Consider the following 15588-nt stretch of genomic DNA (forward strand, 5'->3'; position numbering starts at 1 on the left):
CCTTTCTGACAGTTTGTTAGCATGCACTGGCTGTTTTATGTTTTATTTTTTTTCCATCTTTCTCTTGTAGGCCAGGCCACACTTTTAGCTAACACAGCTAACACAGCTAACACAGCTAACACAGCTAACACAGCTAACAGCATGGATAGGCTTCCTCAGATTTAACTACAGAATAAACTGTAAAATACTAAAAGTGTCAGAACAAGTTGTTTTTTTTTTTACCACAAATAAATTATGCTTTTTAATATTTTAAATATTATATTTACATTGTATACATTATTCAGTCACAACAAAGACTGTCTGTGGCTCTAAAAATGCAACACTGAATTAAATCATCGTGATCGTTTTGCTCTGTTTTTTTCTCCAAAATTACTGTCAGAGTTTAGAGTATTTTGAACTGGGCTTCTTGGGTGAAGTGAACATGTTATGTCCCCTACTGTGAAAAGTGATACATTTGTTATATCTTTTAGAGTGTATTACTAATATAGTGTTTGTATTTTAGAGTTTATTACCATGATGCTGGTCTTGATGGTGTGAGTGAATTATTCATTCATTGAAGAAATCTCACAGAGAAGTTTAAACATTAATAATGAACCATTTTATTACTTATATTAATGATGTAAATTGTCATAATTTAGGTTGAGTGATCTGCTGTTTTGTGATTATTTTGTGTGTGGCATTACAATGACAGGAGTAGCTGTAGGAGGTAGGAGAGCAGAAAAATGATGTTCTGTTCTCCAGTTGTTTTGCACCACAGAGATGCTAGAGATGCTTATTGTTATCCCCGATGAGCTAAACTAACTTAGCATTGGTGAAACTTTAGTTTAGCTAGTAATCACAGCAACTCCAACTGTAGTTCAGAGTTTCACCATTTGTGACTCATCATGGAATTAACATAACATAAATTTACAGCAGTAATAACAGTAAAGGAAATGTTAATATTTAAATTGAGTACCAAATTATTTCTCATAGACCACACTAATATAATAGTGATGTCAACAAACAAAGCCAAAACATTTTAATGTCAGTTTATTCACTCTTAGATTTAGTGGCTTGACTGTCATCATTGCTTTGAAATATCACTATATGGGCATTTTAAGACGTAAGCAAAGTCGAATTACATGACTCACCACATAACCCTGTTTTTTTGCACTGCTAAACAGGCCTCTGAGGCTGAGATGTATTATACAATGGACCACCCTGGATCCAGAGACCACCACTCACCTGAACGGGATGTGCCCCATGAAGTGTTCGAGGTAAGAAAGCCTTATAAATTATTTTTGACAGTGATTTCTTATTCATACTAACCTTGTAATCATTGCTTTAAGACATCATTACAAATCCTGTATGACATGTTTTCATTGACATCATTCAACTACCACCACTCTTCAAAGCCACCTTACATTGATCATGAGATGCCCCTGTCAGAAACAGCCTGCTGCTCACCACCATTATCAAGTATGTATGAGTATGAGGTCCTAGAAGCACCAAGCAACCACACATAGGTCATGCCATCATTTTGAGCAACTGAAAGAATGATATCGGAAAGACACCAGAAATTACAGTTAAAAACAAGCAAGAAAAAAATGGCAAATTATCTCATAAGATTAATATTTCTTTACTAACAAAGTGGCAACCAATCATGACTGAATCTGAATCTGAAGCATTAAGATTTCATGTTTTGTTCAGTGCCATGTTGACATTTTGTAACCATAAGTTAGAGGCGGGGCCACACAGTTGAGAAAGTGGGCAATATCTTTCCAAATATGAGAAACTCTCTCTGAAAGTGAATCATGGTGACGATGATGGTATGTTTAATCTTAAAGGAGACACTAGTTGTCTAAAAGTCATGAAATCAGTACAAACTGGACTTGTAGATTTCTTTCAGACAGTTACTGGTCTTTGAAACAGGAAGCTCATTTCAGACACAGTTATTTATTCATAAACTCTGACCAAACCGTTAATGATTAAAAACGAATGAACATTCCTCATTCTCAAATTCTGACATTGACATTGAAGTTTTAATTAATTTGACACAAGTCTGATTCCGTACATACATATATTGTACATATATGAAGCTATATTCATTATTTATTGTGGGACTGGACTTAAACAATATCTTGTTTAATAGATGAAGATCTGCCCTGTCCAACTCCAAATTCTCCTATGCGGCGCAGGAGGAGACCTGCGTGCAAACAACGCAATGATCAGGAGAATGATGATGTTGGTGATGTGGGTAAGTCCTGGTTTTATATATGACAGAAACACCTGGTGTAATGTGCTTTTTTCTGTATGAGGTAAAAGGACAGGAATAGACTTTAGCAGTAAAATGTGTCTCATCAGGACACGAAATATTCTGTGTCAGAAAAGCTTCACATTCCAGCTGTCAGTCTGAAATAACAATAAATTACTATTAGACACAATCATCTTAAAGTGGACATATTATACCCTATTTCCCCCATTAAAATAGTTCCCTGGTGTCCTAATGAACATGTCAGTGACATGCTTTGGTCAAAATACCATAAGGATGAAGCATCATAGCAGTTCAATAACCCTGCTAAACCCGCCCCTTTCAGAACGCTCGGTTTTCGTGCATGGTCCCTTTACATGCAAATGAGACACAGCAAACACACACCCACTTCTTCCAGGGGGTTTCTGATTTGTCCTTGTTACAGCGCTCACTTGCTCAGATGCTGTTCCCTCCCCCACCCTCCACTAGTTCTCTGACAATATCAACATGGCAGCGTGCGCAGAAAACAGCCAGAGTTCCGTCACAGGAAGAGACGTTCTACATAAGGATCGAGCCGAACAGTGCCGAACTGTAAATTAGTTAAAAACAATTAGGGACAGCACAGCTGACCGCCACCGCTGATCGCCAGCGGCGCACGGTGAGCTGAATACTGCCGCTGTATGTGACTGTATGCTCCGGAGACCTCGCCACCGCTGATCGCCACATACAGCGGCAGTTTAGGCAGATCGCTGATCGCCAGCGGTCCCTGTCCCTATGTCTTTTTAACTGATTTTCACAGAGAGTGCAGCACCGCTGATCACCAGCTGCTGCATGTGACTGTATCAGACTGAGTCTGTGCTCCGGTCATGGAGGACGTACTGAACAAATATTTTTAATTAGGACGTGTCAGAATGGTCAGTTATGACCTCTATGTGACCTTTTCTTAAAAATGTGTGTGTTTGTACGTCGGTGAAATACGGTCGCTGACTAAATACGGCGACCGCTGGCCGCAGTCTGATGTGAAGTGGTGCGAACACACGTTTGCTGACTTTATCCGGCACATTAGCTTCATATATAAAATCCTCTGTAAAACACTGTGCTCCACTGTGCAGCCACCAACAGCACACTTGTCCCTCTGCGTTGACATAACACCGCTCTTCCTCCCTCGACTGCACTCTCGCATTTTATAGGGACAAGGTGGAGCTAAGGTGGAGCTCTCCAAGTAAACTTACTGGTGGGTGGTAACATTCGTGGTGAAATGCGCATGCTGTCGTCATAAGCGCAGGGAATTCAACATCGAGTGTTTTATCTTCTATACTTACACTAAGGGGGACCACGAAAACATGACTGAGTATTCTTTTTCCACACTATGGTGACTGGTAGGGCCTCCAGAGTCCCAAATATAAGTATTGAAATGGTTAAAAAGTTGATTTTGCATAATATGTCCCCTTTAACAATAATAATGCTGCTAAAAATGTGTAAAACGGCAGCAACCAATGACAGATTCACTGCTCCGCTGAGCTTCCCAGGAAGTCAATAAGATATATTCCTCCAACCTTTTTAAAAAAAATGTAGAATTAATGATTACAGAACTTACCTGAGGTGCCAGATTATAGAGCTTTTATATCCCAGCCATAAATTCTTTATCATTATATCCAAAAAATTTCAGAAAACACTCAATTTATCAACTGATTTTCCTATATTCTGATCTATCTCTCATTTCTAGTTACAAAAGTGTCCACAATACCCTGGACTGACGAGGAAAGGACTGCAATCCTCCGAAGGATGACAAAGTTTATATCTGCCAGAAGAATACCAGGGGAGAAAGACTGTCTCAGATGCATTGGAAAAGAGTCTCCTGTTCTGAACAACAGGACTTGGCAAAACATCAAAGACATGGTCGAAAAGGAAATCGACGAGAATCCTTGGCTTTTAAAGGCTTAATCATTTATTTTAATTTTTTGTTGTTCTGTGGCTAGTTTACATGTTCTGTATGTTGGTGAGTAAACAACTTTACAATAAAGTTGCATGTGGGGCTTCTTGTTCCAAAAAAGTCTGGTTTAAACGTTCTTCTTTGACCAGCATGACACTGCAGTTTGAGATTTAACAATCTAACATCAAAGACTCTTCGTCTAATTTAATTCATAATAAAAAATGGTGGTCTATTTTTTGAAAATTTAACATTGCATAATTGCATAATATGGCTCTTAATTTATCCCTAAATAAGGAAGTGTCAGAATATTTAGCAGCTATTTTGGGTGAAAATTCCTTATTTCTGCCCTCAATAATCCCAGATTAAATATAATACTGGTTAATATTGCCCTCTGAAACACTTTGAGACTATGTTTACACTCAATAATAATCTGGTCCTCACATTGCCTTTGGAAATCTTTATTCTGAATCTTTATTTTTTACTGAATCTCAAGGGATGTATAGGTTTGGGGTGACACCTACTGTCCAGAAATGGTATTTTTGTCTTGATGTTTGAAGTGGGAATGCTGGTCCTCACTCACACACACTTTAACCCTGTCCTCAGTTCGCAGCAAGTACAAGAATGTGTGTGCGTGTGCGTGCGTGTGTGTGTGTGTGTGTGTGTGTGTGTGTGTGTGTGTGTGTGTGTGTGTGTGTGTGTGTGTGTGTGTGTGTGGCGAATGGTCTCAGTCACACGTTCATACAGCACATTTTCCGTCACACTTCATTCCATTCACACAATAGCTCATTTACGGCTTATAAACAACAATTAGTATAAGAACTTCACGTCGTACATAAGTTTGTTGCTGTCCGTCTGGAACTCCGACAAAGCTTGGGGAACGAATTCCAGGCGGACGGCGACTACTTCCTGTCCATTGAGCTGTAACTTCAAAACTCAGTAGCCAATCAGCAGGCAGCTTCCTCGGCGCAAAAGAGTCAGAGCAAACAAAAACGGTATTTTCGCACAAATAAAATATAATATTTTTTGAACGATTAAATCGATATTTTAGTTTAGTAATTTGTGTGATTTGACACAAATCTAATTCCATATTCTTGCGCCCGCTCTGCCGCTGTAAACACACAAACTGTCAGGTCTGATAGTATTGCCTGACAGAGTAACAGAACAACATGAGAGCCGATTTTATTGAAATAAAATGTCAGCACAGTATATATGAAAGACAAAATGTGTGTCAAAGTATGATTTTTAGATGAATTATTGTCTTGATCTATTCTACAGACTGTAGAGAACGTCTTTGTCTCTCACAGATCGTTTGAAATATGTTTTTTCAAATTGAAAATGAAAATAATCGTGTAAGAATGACCATTTCCTTTAATATTGCGAATCATATCCCAATCATTTTTTTTTTCCAACACATTCAGGCCTAAATAACGTCATTAAGAAAACACCAAAGGTCACGCACTACAGCTTTAAGAAGGAGAACAGATCAAATAAACTGTAGCACGAAGAAGTTGATGATGGAAAAATTGGCTGACGTACATTTATATGACTTAAGCGCACACACACACACACACACAGCAGCACATTACACCTGACAAACTCTTTAACATCCTTTCCTAATCTGGGACCCGAGGCCTAACATGCTTATTTTATTCATATCATTTCACCGGCATCTCCCTCCGCTTCATGAATCATCACACATGAGTCAGTAAAGTGTGAGGACAGGATTCAGACGCCGTCTCATTGACCGCACGAGCGGGAAACCAGACCAGGCCTCATTTGGACGTGAACGCAGAAAAGAGCAGCGACACACACACACACACACACACTCTACCCCCGCGTGTGTCACACATTAACCCGGCGTTGCTGCCAACGTGACCGCTCATCACTTCAGGTGATTTCCAGCAGCGCTCGTGCCCCACTATGGCAATTTAGCCAGAACCTGTGAATAGAGAGAGGGGCAGGTGTCACATTTTACCACACACTGCGAGCGACTGCGAGGAAAGCGGTTCATCGGCTATTTTTATCCCCTTTCGTCCTGCGGCGGAAAGATGCTGAATGATCTCATTTAGTTAAACTAGGCGATGAGAGGCGAGCGTCTGGGACTGTAGTGTAGGTAAAGCAGGTGTGTGTGTGTGTGTGTGTGTGTGTGTGCGTGTGTGCGCGAGGCGGCGGCGAAAGATGACACCAAATCATGATTTTTATTGCCTTCGCGTCTACTGACAAATCCCGGGAATGCACAGCAAACTGAGACAGCGATCAGTTATGTTTTAATGAATGTTTACACCGTGTCAGCATGGCATGACTTCAATTATGATTCAGTAGTTTTGGTGTTTAACGTGCTCGTGTCGTCTTTGTGTGTGTTTGTGTGTGTTAGATTAGATCATTCCTGTTGCTGTGTGGGTTAAGTGTTAATATAAGTTAATTTTAGAAGCTACAGTAAGTAGATTCTTTGCTTTGAGAGAGTTTTTAAGAGTTTATTGAAGATAAATCATTATAATTGTGGTGATGTTTTGGGCAAAATTAGTTGCAGAAGTAGGAAAAAAGAGGCATTTTCACTTTCTTTCCTCCTGTTTTCAGTGAGTCACTTCTGTTTTCTTTTTCTAGGTAAGATTAGGTTTTAAGATTTAAGGAGTTTTGGTTTGCTCGTTTGAACAGACTTATTTGGCTTTCTTTGAAAAGAGGAGATGGAAGACACACACACACACACACACACACACACACGTTACCCCTGGTTTCAGAGGGTAACCATGTCCTATGTCTGTATGCCAGACCTTAAATTACAGCTGAAACGGTTGCTACGGTGACGCCGACACGAAATGAAACGTCAAAGCAAATCAAGGCAAATGGTTTGTGTGTGATTGTGTGTGTCGTGACCTTCACACTTGACCTCGGGTGTGTCTACATTTATGCAAGATCGGACTTACTCACGATTCCTATTTATAGAAATCAGAGCACATGTGTTCTATATTTTGCTTTTATCCAGTATTTTTCTTTTCACTGATTTTCTGAATTTGTCACCTTCACATTTGTTCCCGTACGTGTCAGCCACCAACCTTCCTTCCTTCCTTCCTTCCTTCGTGTTCTTCCCTGCTTTTCTCTCTTTTGTGAGGAGGACCATCTGTGTGTCGAACCCGGCATTAAGTCCCAGTGTGTATAATATAGATAACGTAATGTTCATTTGGCAGAAAGAATGAGCCTTTTATATTTAACATTTAACATTATGTTCTTGCAGTAGCTCACGGTGGACAAAGTAAACATCTTTTGAGTTGTAACTGAAGGCTACAGTACACATGTTCTCCAACAGACTTGGAACAGAACAGAAGAATGAAGTGAAGGTTATTCAGCTATAACATCACAATTTTTACACACTGCACTTTTGAATGGAATGTGTTGACATCGTCCAGATTAATGGACACAGAGTAAACATGTTGTGAGAGTTAGGGACGTTAGAGCCTCGCGATACGATGTGCGACGCACGGTCCACGATACCAATAAAATCGCGATACAGCGATTCTGTGATAATCAATACATCACATGACAATCATATAGCGATACGTCACGATATCCGGCTAACTGTAGAAAACGTAAAGCGTCTGGATTTAGACAGACTGTCCCTTTTTTCCCCCTCTCAGGGCTGATAATTCCCAGGTTTCCTCGAATGCACCTCGGGAGCAGAGAGCCACTGTTTACCGGCACAGGTGGTCGTTCTATAAGTCGCAGGTTTTAAGTCCCATGTGCATTCACGTGCAACCGAGTGGATGAATCTTCCTATCATATACACACACACACACATAAAGCTCAGTCACGCTCCATCACACACACACACACACACACACACATGCTCCTGGCACAGAGTGGTACGGACATTTATTGTCCCCTTATAAATTTGTTCCGTTGTATTTACAGACCGTTCACTGAACACATCTACGAGGAGCGGAGTCCGCGCTGCAAGCTCGAGTAATCGCCTCGCAGGCGCTTCCTGCTCCTGGTTTTGGCCGAGGATTCCCATCCTGTCAAGTGGATGGACACACGGACAGAGGGACGGACTGAAAGACATTTCTCCCCAGCTGCCTGTGTGGACACAAAGGACATAACTGCAGCTTTTTACTTTTTTTTTTTTTTTTAAACCACATGCACGTGAACAATAATTTTCAGATGTCTGTCGTGTGTTATTAAAAAAAAATACACATTCAAGTGTTTATTTTACGTCTTTATTTTGTCTGTTTTGAATCTACTCTCCTCAAAGCTCCGCCCCTACAACACTGGAAGTTGCCTGTAGTAAAACTGTGGATTCTAACCCTAACCCATAACCCTCGGTATAAAAGTCCTCCCGTCGTGTTCGTGATTTTACTGCCTCCATGTCCATTTTTTTACAGTTACAAATTCCCAGTCGTCAGCCAGGCTCCTATTGGACAATACGAGCTGTCAATCATGTGCTCTGTAGTGTATTTACCTCTTAAACGGGGATATAACGTACAAAAGTGACGTCTTATTCTATTGGAGAAGACCTGAAACTAGCGTTTGAGACCATTAATTGCTTTGGACAATGTTCTCAAATAAGACGTTGACGATCATTTTCCCGTGGACTTCCATTCAGTTTTTTAGCCAGTGGAGTCGCCCCCTGGTGGCTTCATCTACATTCATCTTTTCCACCGCAGGAACTTTTGCAGCGGCTCGTTTAAAGCAAGAACACTACACAGGAAACCAAGACCTTTAACAAAATAAAAGACAGGAACTGAGCCCATGACACTTTTTGAGGTGTCACAGGTAAATAAGTTCCTCCTAATAACAGTTTCTGAAAATGTGGGCGGAAAAAAAGTGGCGTATGTACATTTCCTGTTCTGCCTCATCGTTGCTGTGTGATCATTGTGATGAAACAAAGCGGGGAACGCTGATTGAAGGTCACGTAGAAATGTTTACCATCGCCAAGGCGACCATGATTTGGACCATTTTTCACCTCACCCACCGCTGACCCCTCGTCATCGTAATTATACATCGCTGCACAGTTCATGATGTTTTTGTCTGTCAAGGGTTACCTTGAGTAACCAACTGGTGAAAGTACATTTTTACACTGAAGTGATGAGAACATATTACTCATGTGTGCTTTTCCCTTCATGAAAGACTTCATTGACCTACGTTTCTTTTTTTTTCTTTTTTTAAAAAAACAGCATTTAAACAGGTGACTGAGTCATGGGACACAGACAGTCTTGTTGTCAGAGCAGGAAGCCTCAGGAAACACTTGTGTGTGTGTGTGTGTGTGTACAGTACATATAAGCCATGAATCGGCTGAGCAGTGCAGTACATTGACCCTGTGATGCAACGACTTGACCCAGCAGACAATGCGTGTTCTGGGGGGGTTTTCGGATCATGTTTGTCTTAATCAGAGAAAGAAACTTACTGACTCCAATAACATGGATGGATATGTAAACAGACCTCATGGTCACAGCACTGCTGACCAGTGTCTCTGTATGAAAGTGTTAATATTTACCCAAAATCAACACATAGAGACACTAGACAATTGCAAAGATGCACAGAAAGACAAAGAAATTGTATGACCAAAGAGAGACACAAAAGAATCCCAGAGACACAGAAAAACCTCAAGGAGACACTTTGCAACCACAAGGAGACACAAAACAACCACAAAAAAACACTTTACAACCACAAAAAACACTTTACAACCACAAAAAAACACTTTACAACCACAAAGAGACACAAAACAACCACAAAGAGACACTAAACAACCATAAAGAAAGACTTTACTACCACAAGGAGACACAAAACAACCACAAAGAAACACTTTACAACCACAAAGACACTTTACAACCACAAAGAGACACTAAACAACCATAAAGAAAGACTTTACTAAACAACCATAAAGAAAGACTTTACTACCACAAGGAGACACAAAACAACCACAAAGAAACACTTTACAACCACAAAGAGACACAAAATAACTGCAAAAATGTGCCAATAAGCACATAGAGACACAGAAAAACCACAAAGAGACACTTTATAACCACAAAGTCAGACTTCACAACCACAAGGAGACAGAAGATTATTGAAAAGACACGTCATATAACTAAATTGACGCCTCACTTTGGACAAGGCCCAGTGTCTCACGCTCTGTCACATTCCAACACTGTTGACATCAGTGACAGCGGTGAAGCCACGCTGTCACTGATGTCCTCACGTCAGACTTCAGAGGGACTGAAGTTGGTTTTGCACTGGTTGACCGGCATCAGCTCATTAATTGATGCGTCACCGGCTCTTTACTCTTTACCGTATTTGACAGCTGCGACATTCACGCATGACAAACTGTGTGTGGATGATGACATGAATGATGTGATAATTGAACCCCCTCCTCCCCCCTGCATTGATAATCAATAATCACTGTCACTGATCAAACACAAACATGATGGTTTAGCTCCGCTGACCGATGTAAGACGATCCGGCGCTGGACACTGCAGCTGTGCTTTTGTTCCTGTGGTGATCCTTTAGGAACCGTGACTCATCTGTTGTAGCGAGCTGACTGCTGTTTGTATGTCGCCATGGTGATTTTGCCTCCGCTGAGAGGCCTGAGTGACAACACACAAAAAAAAAACCAACACAGAATTAAACTTGATTGTTGAGTCTCGTTGGTTGGTCGTTGAGACGGTGGCTGTCTGTCTTGAGCTCCATCCACCACATGAACACATGAATCAATCTCTGTTTTATTCCTTGTTGACGGTCCCTAAAAATACAGAACATCTAAACACAAAATCAATGTGAATGATAATAATGAGGAAACGGCCCCTAAATCAGGAGTAGGAACATGATTCAACTTTATTTTATTCATTTTTCTAGGTTGATTAAAGGCTGTTGTTATCACTACTGGAAAATATAGGACCCGCCCTCTTTCCCTGAGCTTCCCTGTGATTGGTCAAAGTCTCCAATCACGGGTTAGGGTTTACAGGATACAGAAGCTTAGTTCTCACGGTTAATGGAGTCAATGCAGTGTCCTAAGAAGACTATCTATGCAAATCTGTGTGTGCGAGAGAGAGTGAGTGAGTTCTTGTATGGGTGTCTTTGTGAGGACGAAAAAAAAACCTGCATCATTTATAGGGAGTGAGGACATTTCAGCCCGTCCTCACATTCTGTCACCCCTTAAAATGGCCTTTTTAAGGGTTAAGACTTGGTTTTAGAGTTAAGGTCCAGGAGTGTCCTCACTATGAATGCTGCGCAAACGTGTGTGTGTGTGTGTTCCAGGTATTCCTCATGTTGTGGGGACCTAAAGCTGTTCACACACTCACTATGAGCATATAGTCTGGTCAAGCGGGGGCCAACATAGAGGAAAAAAAGTGGAAAAAAACAACTATTTAGTAGCCAGTGGGCAATATAAGATATTCATTATTATATTAGACAGAATTGCAAAGTAAAAGTGCTTGTTATGATATAAAATGATTCACAATAAAAACATATTCATGATGCACAAATACGGAGAATCAAATTGAAACTTTAGCAAATAATGACGAGGATAATTGTGATTAAAACAGCTTTCATGTTGAGTGTAATACATTTAATAAAGCAATGATTACAACTGAATATCTTATTACTATTATAAAAATATTGCCGGCAAATACATTAAGACTTATATTCTGTCTCTATTCCATCACCTTGCACAGTGGCGGGCGGGCCACATGTAATCGATTGGAGGGCCACATGTGGCCCCCGGACCTCCAGTTTGACACATGTGACCTAAACTAAATGCCTTACACTAACCCTAGTCATTTTAAGGGACGAGCCAAAATGTCCTCCCTCCCTATGGTTTGCAAGTTGTTTTGGTCCTCACAAAGATACACATACAAGAACACACACGCACAGTTCCTGGTATTTTTTCTAACAGGTTATTGTAGTATTGTAGTGGATTCAACTGTGCCTTTAGTGCCCCCTGTTGGTCACTCTGGTTCAGACTTCAGCATCACCATCCTCCTGCACTTTATCCTCTAATGCAAACACACTGTTACATTACTGTTTTTTGTATAAATGACAACATGTTGTTTTGCAGCTGCTTCACGACATAATATCAATTATTATTATTATTATTGTCCAGTGTTAAAAAAAACATCAGTGATATCTTCAGAAAATGTCCAAAATTCCCTGTCAACTCAGTGTCCAAACACCGGAAGACAAGTATTAAGTTGCTTCAGTGGAAGTCTTTCCTTCATGTGAATTGTTTTTAAAGTCTATTCCCCGCGCTCCTGCCTTGTCTTTGCCAGAAGTGGCCGTTTGACGCAACCCGTCTTTGCTCCGCTTTCCCAGCGCCCGCTGGACAAGCGCAGGGGCTGAGCGCTGCCGCAGTGACGCGCGCGAGGAGGAGGAGTCCAGCGCGCCTTTAAATAGCAGCCTCCAGACCCGCAACTCAGACAGAAACAGCAACAGCAGCGACACAGAAGTCATCTCAAAAGGAGGGGAAAAACGGGCTCATCCAACGCCTTTTACGCACAAGCTTTTAACCATGATTAAGAAAATGTCGCCGTCCGAGAGTGATTTTGACATCCCCGCCAAGAACTGCTACAGGATGGTGATTTTGGGTTCCACCAAAGTTGGGAAAACAGCCATCGTGTCCCGGTTCCTGAACGGGAGGTTCGAGGAGCAGTACACGCCGACCATCGAGGACTTTCACAGGAAAGTGTACAGCATTAAGGGAGACGTTTACCAGCTGGACATACTGGATACATCAGGGAACCATCCTTTCCCCGCCATGAGGAGACTGTCCATCCTAACAGGTACTTATCCACATACACAGACTTTTACGCACAGGCGCACAGAGTGTTTATGATACTGTCCAGTTCAAAGTTGACATAAACTCACCTCTGCATCCTTCTTTTTCCCCCCTCCAGGTGACGTCTTCATCCTCGTCTTCAGCCTCGACAACCGCGACTCCTTCCAGGAGGTGCAGCGGCTCAAGCGGCAGATCTACGAGACCAAGTCGTGCCTGAAGAACAAGATCAAGGAGAACATCGACGTGCCGCTGGTGATCTGCGGCAACAAGGGGGACCGCGAGTTCCACCGCGAGGTGCAGCAGCAGGAGATCGAGCAGCTGGTGGCCGGCGACGACAAGTGCGCCTACTTCGAGATCTCCGCCAAGCGCAACGAGAACGTGGATAAGATGTTTCAGACTCTGTTTACTTTGGCCAAACTACCTCACGAAATGAGCCCCGACCTGCACCGCAAGGTGTCCGTGCAGTACTGCGACATGCTGCACAGGAAGTCCCTGAAGAACAAGAAGATGAAGGACATTGGGGAGGCGTACGGCGTGGTGACGCCGTGCGCGCGGAGACCCAGCGTGCACAGCGACCTCATGTACATTAAAGAGAAGGCGGTAGGAGGCGGACAGGGCAAGGACAAGGAGAGGTGCGTGATCAGCTAAGCGGACCAAAACAAAAACAAAAAAAAGCTGGACGCAGATCTTTGAGAGAAACACGGAGCCTTGACGCGACCTGTGCGGTTCGCATGCGCTCGAACTGACGGCGGCGGAGTGGAGACGCCGCGGCCGCGGCCGCCGCTGTGCGCTCTGGCGCAGCGCCGTCTCCAAGGGACACTGACTTTGTGGAGTCCGCGACAAAACCACTGAAAATAAACACACACACACACATTGTAGTGCCCACGAGGCCTTTAAGTATGTTAGCTTCTTCTGTCAGTGTGACGTGGCTTCATACCTTGTGAGACTCGCGCATCGATGCGTAAAATAAATGTGTGTTGTTGACGTCATGCCTTTAAAAAGATGCCAGAGGAGAGAAAAGAGACTCATGGCTCAGGTGGCGCGAGCGTGGAAGGAGAAGAAGAAAATGATGCTGTTTACATTTGTTTATATAGATTTTTTACATATATATATATAATGGCTTTGTGCACTTGAATGTATTGTTGCAATCCAAAGTATTTTTTGAATGTATATTTATTTGTCAATGTCAATGAATCTTTTTGCAAAGAAGTCAAAGAAAAGAAGAGAAAAACTCTGAAAATACAATAATAAAAAACACAAAGTAAAACTATATGTTGTTTCCTTCTCGTTTCTAATTCTTGTTCCTGAGGAAAAAAAACTTGACTTTTAGGTTGTAGAATATTTACAAAAAGGACAAATGTGTCTCAAGAAACTTAGCAGATTAAAGAGTAAAGAGTCAAATCACTGTTTATTTGTAAATTAAAGCCTCATTGTGGAGTCAACATTGCCATAGAGTAGAGCAGAATATGACTTTATTAATCCCACAACTTGTGTTAGATAATAAATAGATAAAAATGTTATGTATAAAACAGAAGATTCAACACAGGATGACCATAAACTCACATGGCAATAATAAAAAAATACCCAGTGGCAGTTTGTTAAAGATGTTAAAGCTGCCTCTGATTTTTAGATTTCTGCATCACACACTTAATAATCTCACCCTGAAGCAAACCCTTTTAATTCTGCATCAGCTTAGGTCAACCGTTCTTTTTGTCTTCTCTCTCCCGGAGACAAAGTGTCCAGTTCTCTCTGTGTGACGTAACCATGTCCTCACTATCAGCAGCAAGTGAACCCATGTTCTGTCACTTCACACACACACACACACACACACACACACAGGTCGGCACAGGGAATCTGCAACCTTTAAGTATGAAAAAGAGACATTTTTGTCCTCCTCTCCACACAAATAAAACTAACCCGGAACCCATTTGACCCATGAAATGAAGATAATATCACATATAAGTGTTTTATACAGATATACTATATACAAAATAATGATAGTTTGTTGCATTTATGACAAAAACACACATTTCATTGCAGTCCTTCTATTGTTTGCGGACATGAATGCTATTTAATGCTTTTATGTAGTTCATGCCTGACATGAACAGTAAATATGTGGATCCAAAGATGGACAGGACACGTTTGGTCCAGTTTGGGTCAGTTTTTCAGTTTAATGCACAAAATATAAAAACACTTGTATTTATCACCTTCATCTCTAAATAAGAAAAAAGAGAAAGAAAATACAATGACATTCAAAGGTACAAGGAGCCACTGCAGAAGGGCTGAAGGGCCACGTGTAGCTCTGGAGCTGCAGGTTGCACACCCCTGCACAAGACCCTTAACCTTAATCTTAACATTAGCCATCATGACTAAATGCCTAACCCTTAACCCACAGGTGTCAAACTCCAATGAGCATCCAGTCTGGTCAAGAGGGGCCGGACGAGAGCAATATAACTTTAAAATTATAACAAAATGAAAAGAAAAAGAAATGTATGATGATATTTCAATGGATTTCAAAGTAAAAGTTCTTGTTTTGTACACTTTATAGTTATTTAATTTTTAGGACAAAAACAGATAAATAAATCTTGTGTATGCATATATACATATATATATATATATATATATATATATATATATAATACATGCAAACATTATCCCAAAAAG

At 41.2% G+C, this 15588-nt stretch overlaps 2 protein-coding genes across 3 annotated transcripts in view; both read left to right on the forward strand.

The window, feature by feature from the left end:
• Positions 1 to 8357, forward strand: part of pemt (phosphatidylethanolamine N-methyltransferase) — a 64101-nt gene extending 55744 nt beyond the window's left edge. The window contains exon 7 of the mRNA XM_044013725.1: positions 8070 to 8357. Within this exon, the coding sequence (XP_043869660.1) occupies positions 8070 to 8124 (55 nt within the window). The 3' untranslated portion in view covers positions 8125 to 8357. The remainder of the gene's footprint in view (positions 1 to 8069) is intronic.
• A 4192-nt stretch (positions 8358 to 12549) lies between these two features.
• rasd1 (RAS, dexamethasone-induced 1) lies at positions 12550 to 14144 on the forward strand. Of its 2 annotated transcripts, none has more exons than XM_044013314.1 (2): positions 12550 to 12928; positions 13117 to 13720. In XM_044013314.1, exons 1-2 carry the CDS (start codon positions 12658 to 12660, stop codon positions 13308 to 13310), a joined length of 465 nt encoding a protein of 154 aa, XP_043869249.1. In that variant the 5' UTR covers positions 12550 to 12657; the 3' UTR covers positions 13311 to 13720. The 2 variants fall into 2 exon arrangements, with proteins under 2 accessions (XP_043869249.1, XP_043869248.1); XM_044013313.1 differs by having other exon boundaries at positions 12551 to 12928; positions 13043 to 14144.
• Positions 14145 to 15588: the final 1444 nt, after the last annotated feature.

This window comes from Solea senegalensis, linkage group LG18 (assembly GCF_019176455.1).
Source record: "Solea senegalensis isolate Sse05_10M linkage group LG18, IFAPA_SoseM_1, whole genome shotgun sequence".
Classification (NCBI taxonomy): domain Eukaryota; kingdom Metazoa; phylum Chordata; class Actinopteri; order Pleuronectiformes; family Soleidae; genus Solea; species Solea senegalensis.

Excerpts from the sequence above, each read along its gene's own strand:
- rasd1 (XM_044013313.1), top strand. The coding sequence starts at position 12,658 with ATGATTAAGAAAATGTCGCCGTCCGAGAGTGATTTTGACATCCCCGCC. Across the intron at positions 12,929-13,042 it reads GAGACTGTCCATCCTAACAG|GTGACGTCTTCATCCTCGTC; the intron begins GTACTTATCCAC and ends TCCCCCCTCCAG.